Here is a 10,629-nt window from a genome sequence, read left to right as displayed (position 1 = left end):
ACAAGGAATAATGCTACTGGTAACGACATCATGTTATGTTTGAAAGAGACACTTCTCAGTAACATTTTTATGTTTTTTGGTTTTATTTTTTAAATATTATTTTATTATTAGTACTAATATTAAATATTTTTAACATGATTAATTAATCAAGTACCAGCTTATTTTGATAACGAAAAACTAAATACTCCGTAACATTATATCGTCTCAAATTCAAAGATCAACAATTACAATCGATACAATGATAAACCAACAAATGAGCTTTAGCAAAACACAAAATGACTCACCAACAAGGTGAAACAATAATTATCAAGTACCAGCTATGATATTATTCCCCATTTTTCTTTGAATACGCGTGGATGAATAATTGAATATACTTACGTACATGTCTTAGATATATAATTTCACAATATGTTTAAACCAACCAGATGTTATACATATAAGTTACTCGTATCATTTTAACGTAACCCTCAACATCATAAATAAAGACTCGTTTAATTATGTGAAAAGACTTTACATTGTTGTTTATGTAGCTAATTAATTGGTAATTAGTCATTAATTCCAAATTAATGGTTGTGATGAAATTATGCGCATGCAAGTGCTGTGCACTCCTAGCAGACATCTGTAACTACTACGTCTTAATTGCATTTTTTATAAACAAGAAGAAGCCAACACTTGAATTGAATCCTACTTCTTTGTTCTTTTTATTTTTTGGATAAACAAAAGAAGCCAACACTTGAATTCAGAGAACATATAGCCCATATATATATATATATATAAGTCTCCAACAATTTGAACCTCTCACTCTTTTTTATCCCTCTACCGATTCTTGCATAATTATTTTTATAGCAATTTGCTATATATGGAAATAAAAAACTTTGAAAACTCTCAAGATTTATGTGCCAAGGAAGGAGATTTTGAACTAGACAATAGGACTACTTATACATGCAGTTTCTGCAAACGAGGCTTCTCGAATGCACAAGCACTAGGTGGTCACATGAACGTTCACAGAAAAGAGAGGGCTAACTTATTACAAGAATCCATCCAAGAAACCTTGATTTCACAAAGCTCTATGGATTACGGTGAATCGCAGTCTTTCAACGATGAGAATATAAGTGATGGTGTATCAAGATTAAGGCCATGGAGATCTACAGAAGAGAATAATTGCCCCGAAAGCCCTATAAAGGAGGATCATCATGGCGTTAATTTCAAAAAGCCATCGTTGCAACTTTCTTTGCGCATTGAATCCTCGTCTACAAGTGATCAACCTAGCCTCATATCAAATACTAAACTTTCCTCATTATCGTCATCAGCAGCAGCAGCAGAAGTGGACCTTGAGCTTCGATTAGGAATGGATTCTCAAGCAACATCAAGAGACTATATGTCTTCATGATATGAGTTATAAAACCTGACAGACAGGTTCATTAAATTCTAGTTTTAAATATTCAAGATAATTGAGTTTGTATTAGTTTTTAGTTTTATACATAAAAAGAAAAAGATAAGTGAGTATGCTACAAATCAATAATTGAAATTTCAAGTTTTAAATGAGACGCAATTATGATATAAAAAAAAAAAAAGGGAACCTAGAACCTACCTAGCCTACAAAACTATCTAGAAACGAGTCGAACCAAACAAAACCTCCCAGGAGCAAACAAGAAACTAAACGGAAGAAACAAACAACACTGGGATTTATAGTGGTTCGGGAGGATGTTAACTAATCCTCCTTAATTCACTCCTCGATACACCTTATCGAGAGTTTTCTTCACTAAGTTTCTCCAAACCCGGTGGAGATCCGTTTACATCAATTGATCTTCAATAGGCCGCTAGTTATGAATTCTTACATCCCTTTATAGAATTCACAATCACCAAATGTTCTTACCACAAGAACAACAACTACCTTCTAAATCCCTTAAGAAGATAGAACGCAAGTAAACTTACAATTAAGTTTACACAATGATTCTACTAACTCAAACTCTCATAGTTCTTTAATAGGTTACACCAACATTACTTATATCAAACTTGTCTTCACTTTGAACAAATATTAATTCTCAATGAAATTAATCAACTTTCTAGATCCCTTTAAGGAAGTAGAATCACTAAGTAAGATGGTGTTTTCTATCACAAGAACTATTTAACTTTCTTGACCCCCTAAGGAGTATCTCACAAAGTAAACTTAAAGATACAAATGATAAGCATGAAGTTTACAATGTAATTCTACTTAGTGTAAGGAGAATCTCTCGTTCTCTCTTATAATCTCTCCATTGATATGTGTTTGAAGCTTAGGAGATCAGTTGATATGACTTTCAAAGAATGTTGGAAAAAGGTAGTCTTCAAGTTTGGCTAAGTAGTGTATTTATAGTCCAAGAAAAAACTTGACTGACACAACTGCGGTCTGGAGCGCGGCCGACCGTTGTAGTGACCCGAACTTTTCCATGTTTATATATATTAATTGAGATTGATATTTACATGATTAAATATTTCCAACATGTTAAGCAATCAAACTTGTTAAGACTTGATTAATTGAAATATGTTTCATATAGACAATTGACCACCCAAGTTGACCGGCGATTCACGAACGTTAAAACTTGTAAAAACAACATGACGATATATATATGGATATACATATGGTTAACATGAGATTATGATAAGTAAGTATCTCCATAAGTATATTAACAATGAGTTATATACATATAAACAAGACTACTAACTTAAGGATTTCGAAACGAGACATATGTGTAACGATTATAGTTGTAACGACATTTAAATGTATATATATCATATTAAGATATATTAATATATCATAATATCATGATAATATAATAATTTAACATCTCATTAGATATAATAAACAATGGGTTAACAACATTAATTGAGATCGTTAACTTAAAGGTTTCAAAACAACACTTACATGTAACGACTAACGATGACTTAACGACTCAGTTAAAATGTATATACATGTAGTGTATTTAGATGAATTAAAATACTTTTGGAAGACTTCAAGACATATATCAAAACACTCATACTTAACGAAAATGGTTACACTTACTTTCCAATTCTTTTCTTTCATCAAGAATTCTAGTCGTATTCTTACCCGTATTATACACAGCTTCAAAACGTACTTACTATGAGTATATACCAATAGGAACTAGCATGGGATTCCACTCTTGATTATGTCATGTATGACTAATCAATTTTAACTTCTACCATGAGCTAGTCAACTAACTAGAACTCCTTTTAACCCCACTCACCACTCACCAATTACCACTCATCATTCACTCCATTTCACTTCCAATTCTCTTTCTAATTCTCTCTCAACACACACACACACACTATTATGAATGTATTTCTTCAGTAGTTAATCATCATCTTCATCAAAAATCACTTCAAGAATCAAGCTATAATCATCATAGGAAGAACACTTCAAGAACACTTCAAAAATCCCTTCAAGTTTACTAATTTACTTCCAAGCTTTCTAATCCATTCCAAGTAATCATCTAAGATCAAGAAACCTTTGTTATATACAGTAGGTTATCTTTCTTATTCAAGGTAATATTCATATTCAAACTTTGATTCAATTTCTATAACTATAAACTATCTTAATTCGAGTAAAAATCTTACTTGAACTTGTTTTTGTGTCATGATCCTACTTCAAGAACTTTCAAGCCATCCAAGATCCTTTGAAGCTAGATCATTTCTTGTCACTTCCAGTAGGTTTACCTACTAAACTTGAGGTAGTAATGATGTTCGTAACATCATTCGATTCATATATATAAAACTATCTTATTCGAAGGTTTAAACTCGTAATCACTAGAACATAGTTTAGTTAATTCTAAACTTGTTCGCAAACAAAAGTTAATCCTTATAACTTGACTTTTAAAATTAACTAAACACATGTTCTATATCTATATGATATGTTAACTTAATGATTTAAAACCTGGAAACACGAAAAACACCGTAAAACCGGATTTACGCCGTCGTAGTAACACCGCGGGCTGTTTTGGGTTAGTTAATTAAAAACTATGATAAAATTTGATTTAAAATTTGTTATTCTGAGAAAATGATTTTTATTATGAACATGAAACTATATCCAAAAATTATGGTTAAACTCAAAGTGGAAGTATGTTTTCTAAAATGGTCATCTAGACGTCGTTCTTTCGACTGAAATGACTACCTTTACAAAAATGACTTGTAACTTATTTTTCCGACTATAAACCTATACTTTTTCTGTTTAGATTCATAAAATAGAGTTCAATATGAAACCATAGCAATTTGATTCTCTCGAAACGGATTTAAAATGAAGAAGTTATGGGTAAAACAAGATTGGATAATTTTTCTCATTTTAGCTACGTGAAAATTGGTAACAAATCTATTCCAACCATAACTTAATCAACTTGTATTGTATATTATGTAATCTTGAGATACCATAGACACATATACATTGTTTCGACCTATCATGTCGACACATCTATATATATTTCGGAACAACCATAGACACTCTATATGTGAATGTTGGAGTTAGCTATACAGGGTTGAGGTTGATTCCAAAATATATATAGTTTGAGTTGTGATCAATACTGAGATACGTATACACTGGGTTGTGGATTGATTCAAGGTAATATTTATCAATTTATTTATGTACATCTAACTGTGGACAACTAGTTGTAGGTTACTAACGAGGACAGCTGACTTAATAAACTTAAAACATCAAAATATATTAAAAGTGTTGTAAATATATTTTGAACATACTTTAATATATATGTATATATTGTTATAGGTTCGTGAATCAGCAGTGGCCAAGTCTTACTTCTCGACGAAGTAAAAATCTGTGAAAGTGAGTTATAGTCCCACTTTTAAAATCTAATATTTTTGGGATGAGAATACATGCAGGTTTTATAAATGATTTACAAAATAGACACAAGTACGTGAAACTACATTCTATGGTTGAATTATCAAAATCGAATATGCCCCTTTTTATTAAGTCTGGTAATCTAAGAATTAGGGAACAGACACCCTAATTGACGCGAATCCTAAAGATAGATCTATTGGGCCTAACAAACCCCATCCAAAGTACCGGATGCTTTAGTACTTCGAAATTTATATCATATCCGAAGGGTGTCCCGGAATGATGGGGATATTCTTATATATGCATCTTGTTAATGTCGGTTACCAGGTGTTCACCATATGAATGATTTTTATCTCTATATATGGGATGTGTATTGAAATATGAAATCTTGTGGTCTATTGTTACGATTTGATATATATAGGTTAAACCTATAACTCACCAACATTTTTGTTGACGTTTAAAGCATGTTTATTCTCAGGTGAATATTAAGAGCTTCCGCTGTTGCATACTAAAATAAGGACAAGATTTGGAGTCCATGTTTGTATGATATTGTGTAAAAACTGCATTCAAGAAACTGATTTCGATGTAACATATTTGTATTGTAAACCATTATGTAATGGTCGTGTGTAAATAGGATATTTTAGATTATCATTATTTGATAATCTACGTAAAGCTATTTAAACCTTTATTTATGAAATAAAGGTTATGGTTTGTTTTAAAAATGAATGCAGTATTTGAAAAACGTCTCATATAGAGGTCAAAACCTCGCAACGAAATCAATTAATATGGAACGTTTTTAATCAATAAGAACGGGACATTTCAGTTGGTATCAGAGCGTTGGTCTTAGAGAACCAGAATTTTGCATTAGTGTGTCTTATCGAGTTTGTTAGGATGCATTAGTGAGTCTGGACTTCGACCGTGTTTACTTGAAAAATGATTGCTTAACAAATTTTGTTGGAAACTATATATTTTTAACATGTGAATATTATGTGATATATTAATCTCTTAACGCGTTTGATATTATGTGATAGATGTCTACCTCTAGAACAAGTCCCATTGACTCACCTAATAATAATGAAGAGTCAAATGTAAATTGGAATGATTCGTGGACTGATTCACAAGTTCCCGAAGAGGAACCGGAAGAAGAGTCGGAACCAGAAGAAGAATCGGAACCGGAAGAAGAATCGGAACCGGATGAAGAAATAGAACCGGTGGGGGAAATAATAAAACGGTTAAGTAAAAGAAAATCCTCAACCAACCGACCAAGGTTAATTATGGTCAATGGTGTTTCCGCTAAGGAAGCAAAATATTGGGAGGATTACCAATTCTCCGATGAATCGGATTCTGACGAGAATTCCGATGATGTTATAGAAATTACCCCAACTGAATTTAAAAAGGCAAAAGAAAATAATAAGGGAAAGGGCATAAAAATAGAGAAATCTAATTCCAACTCCGATGAACTTTATATGTATCGTCAACCCCCGAAGTCCTTAAGTTGTAACAATGACCCGGGAACCTCTAAACCACCAGGTTTTTCTAAACCAATGTGGAAAACGACGGCTCGTATTAGGGGAACATCATATATCCCTAGAAACTTGGCAAAACGAACCAAAACCGAAGAAGAAGAAACAAGCAAGTCGGAATAAGATAGTTGTATTCGTGTGGTGTAATATATGTAATATAGTGTGCTTATGCTTTATAATATATGTAAAAATTGCTTGTATTAATAAGTATTTTTTTTATGAATCTAACTCTTGTCTATTTTACAGTATAAAAACACAAAATGGATAGACAACCCAATATTTTAAGAGACCTACCCGGAGACATGATTAATGAAATCTTGTCTAGAGTCGGTCAGAATTCTTCGGCACAACTATTTAAGGCAAGATCAGTTTGCAAGACATTCGAAGAACGTTCCAAGAATGCCTTGGTTTATAAAAGGCTTTCGTTCGAAAGATGGGGGATATCACATTGGGAAATCCATAAGTTACGATGTGTTTACTTTGACGCATATATTGCGGGGAACCCAAATGCTATTTTACGCAATGGGTTAAGAAATTATTTTGACTCAATATATCCGAATATTGGACTTCGTGATTTAGAAAAAGCGGCTAACATGCAACATAAAGAAGCATGTTATGCTTACGAATTAGTAATGTTCGCTTCTCACCAAAGTGAGAACAAGAACATCGGCCTACAACTATTAAACAAAACATTCCCACAAGTGACGGAGTCGGTAATTGGGGTAATAAATGAGGTTTTTAGATTGTTACGGGACTGTTGGACATTACGTAACCCTCGTCCCTTTGACGACGTTACAACACGCTGTCTTATCAACGGCCATAACGGTTATGTTCCACAAGACCAAGGATGGGAAGTAGTCCTAGTAAAACCAGAATGCATGACTTGTTTCTGGACGTATGAATTACGTGTCTTTATTGCCTTTGCTGAACGACTTGTGTACTAGCTATAATTATCTTCACAACTATCTTGTATCAAAGTTATTGTGTGCTATATTTCATGCTTTATGTAAAATAAGCGGTATTGTAAGTTTGTAAAATATTGTATAAAAGTTTGAACGCGAAATATTATTATAATCAGTTTTTCATATAGAATTGTAGTAGTTGAATTGTATATTAGCTACTAAGTATGAACTTAACGGGTAGGTACTACCCGAATTTAAACTTATAAAACGCTAATATGAAGAAAAAGCTTTTATAAATGAGTTCATATTATGCTACGAAATACTATTAACTACTCTTAATATTCTGTATGATTAACTTGTTCCATTTGACTATTTTGAAGGAAATGGCACCGACTACTCGACACACCGTGAATATGAATGAAGAGGAATTCCGTACTTTTCTAGCTTCAAACATAGACGCAGTACAGGCTGCGCTACATACCAACAATAACCTTGGATCTAGCAGTACAGGAAATCGTGTAGGATGCACCTACAAAGAATTCACTGCCTGCAAACCTTTGGAATTTGATGGAACCGAAGGACCGATCGGATTGAAACGGTGGACCGAGAAGGTCGAATCGGTGTTTGCCATAAGTAAGTGTACTGAAGAGGACAAAGTAAAGTACGCTATGCATACCTTCACAGGTTCTGCGTTAACATGGTGGAATACCTATCTAGAGAAAGTGGGACAAGACGATGCGTACGCACTACCGTGGTCAGCATTCAAGCACTTGATGAACGAGAAGTACCGTCCCAGAACCGAGGTCAATAAGCTCAAGACAGAACTTAGAGGGTTACGAACCCAAGGATTTGATATTACCACATACGAAAGACGATTCACAGAATTGTGCCTATTGTGTCCGGGAGCATTCGAAGATGAGGAAGAGAAGATCGACGCGTTTGTGAAAGGATTACCGGAAAGAATCCAAGAAGATATAAGTTCACACGAGCCCGCCTCCATACAACAGGCATGTAGAATGGCTCACAAACTAGTGAACCAGATTGAAGAAAGAATTAAAGAACAGACTGCTGAAGAGGCCAATGTGAAGCAAGTCAAAAGAAAGTGGGAAGAAAACGGTGATAAGAATAACCAATACAACAACAACAGCAATTACAACAATAATCGCAACAATTATCCCAACAATCGCAACATCAATCGCAACTACAACAAACGGCCCAACAACAATAACAACAACAACAACAACAACAACAACAACAACAACTACAACAATCATCCCAACAACAATAATAACCGCAACAACAACAACAATCAGAAGCAGCTATGTCAAAGGTGTGAAAAGTATCACTCGGGGTTCTGCACCAAATTTTGCAACAAGTGTAAAAGAAATGGTCATAGCGCGGCGAAGTGTGAGGTCTATGGACCAGAGGTTAATATAACGAAAGGAACAAATGGTGTCGGAACGAGTAATGGCGGAGCAAGTAGTGTCGGAGCAAGTTATGCCAATGTAGTTTGTTATAAATGTGGAAAACCGGGCCACATTATTAGAAATTGCCCGAACCAGGAGAACACGAATGGACAAGGCTGCGGAAGAGTTTTCAATATTAATGCGGCAGAGGCACAGAAAGACCCAGAGCTTGTTACGGGTACGTTTCTTATTGACAATAAATCTGCTTACGTTTTATTTGATTCGGGTGCGGATAGAAGCTATATGAGTAGAGATTTTTGTGCTAAATTAAGTTGTCCATTGACGCCTTTGGATAGTAAATTTTTACTCGAATTAGCAAATGGTAAATTAATTTCAGCAGATAATATATGTCGGAATCGAGAAATTAAACTGGTTAGCGAAACATTTAAGATTGACTTGATACCAGTAGAGTTTAGGGAGTTTTGATGTGATAATCGGTATGGACTGGTTGAAAGAAGTGAAAGCAGAGATCGTTTGTTACAAAAATGCAATTCGCATTATACGAGAAAAAGGAAAACCCTTAATGGTGTTGATGTGCGAAATCGTGTCTATAATTTATCTTATGGAAAATACCGGTTTTAAAGATTGCTACACACTAACGGGCAGTGAACCCGATCGTGTAGTAGTATAGATAATGGTAAAATCCGTGTATCGTTCCAAGGACAGTATATCAGTCAAACTAGAAGTAGCAACTATATTATGATTAACTAAGTTAATTAAAGTAAAAAGTACAAGTTTTATGTTTTGTGGCTGTTTTAACGATTTAGCCAAATCAAAGAAGGTTAAATGTAAAAAACAATATTTTTAGTCTTTTGGTTTATAAGATGCAAATAAATGCAAATAAAGCAATAAAGATAGTTTTGAATTAAATCAAAGAGATGAAATGTTCATCTAGATATTTTACCCTCGGTATTGGATGTAAATTAGATATTAAGCCCTGATTGAATAATTATGTGTGTAGTTATCTAATAGGTTTTACTAAGAGTTCTCTCGGATAAACACTCAAATACAATAACAAGCTCAAGGGTTCCCTTTTCACTATAGTTCTTGTATTTGTAATCAAATAACTATAAGCATGCTAATCACCTAAATCGACTCGCCAAGAGTTCTCTTTAGCAAGTACTCAAACTAGAATTACTAAGCGAGGGTTCCCTATAACTTAGACCTTTTCGTTTGTGACTAGTTGATCAACAAGATTAAAGACTTGAATAACAATTGCCTTTGCGTTCGCTCTACACAATTCATTCCTATTTTGTCTAACCGTTTTAAACTAGTTTACCCCCTTGGTCCGGTTTAGCAAACAATCAATCTAAGACAAGTTGATTGTAAATCAATATGATACATTAACAAGAGTTCTCTTTATCAACAACATATCAATTAACTAGATACAATGGTTCTAACAACAATAAGAATGGTTCTCAATTCAAGCTTCAATCTAACACACATAATACATTCAATCAATAAGATTACATCCAATACCTTGGTTATTAATCTAGACAAACATTAATGAAACTAGCCAATAATCATTGTAACAGACAACAATTCACTCAAATTATAAACTGAAATCATTTCTGAGAACAAGTATATAACCTACAAGAACAAGAGTTCTTGGATGAAGAAGATGTTGATGGATGATGCTTTGATCTTTGGCCTCTTCAAAGAGGATGGAATTCTCCAAGATGCTCCTGAAAATCGTCTCTAAACTTCTCTGTCCGTAACTCTAATGAAACAGTCCCAAAAACTGATATTTTAAGGTGGAGAAATTAGGTAAAAAGCAGAAAGTTCGGTCACACCTACTTTGGGACGGCGTCCCAAAAGGCAGGACGGCGTCCCATTTAACTGTCCAGGACGGCGTCCCAATCCACCAAAACGGCGTCCCGTTTCTCAATCCAGGACGG

General features: G+C 34.0%; 1 protein-coding gene across 1 annotated transcript; it reads left to right on the top strand.

Moving 5' to 3' along the window:
* Positions 1-859: 859 nt before the first annotated feature.
* LOC139877214 (uncharacterized) lies at positions 860-1,390 on the top strand. The gene has a single exon (XM_071864626.1). The coding sequence runs from the start codon at positions 860-862 to the stop codon at positions 1,388-1,390; it is 531 nt and encodes a 176-aa protein (XP_071720727.1).
* The last annotated feature ends 9,239 nt before the right edge of the window (positions 1,391-10,629 follow it).

This window comes from Rutidosis leptorrhynchoides, chromosome 11, assembly GCF_046630445.1.
Source record: "Rutidosis leptorrhynchoides isolate AG116_Rl617_1_P2 chromosome 11, CSIRO_AGI_Rlap_v1, whole genome shotgun sequence".
Lineage (NCBI taxonomy): Eukaryota > Viridiplantae > Streptophyta > Magnoliopsida > Asterales > Asteraceae > Rutidosis > Rutidosis leptorrhynchoides.
The sequence above is the reverse complement of the archived record's forward strand: the minus strand, read 5'-3'. Positions and strand labels throughout refer to the sequence as shown.

What these genes read in the sequence shown, in the direction of transcription:
- LOC139877214 (XM_071864626.1), top strand. Translation starts at nt 860, where the DNA reads ATGGAAATAAAAAACTTTGAAAACTCTCAAGATTTATGTGCCAAGGAA.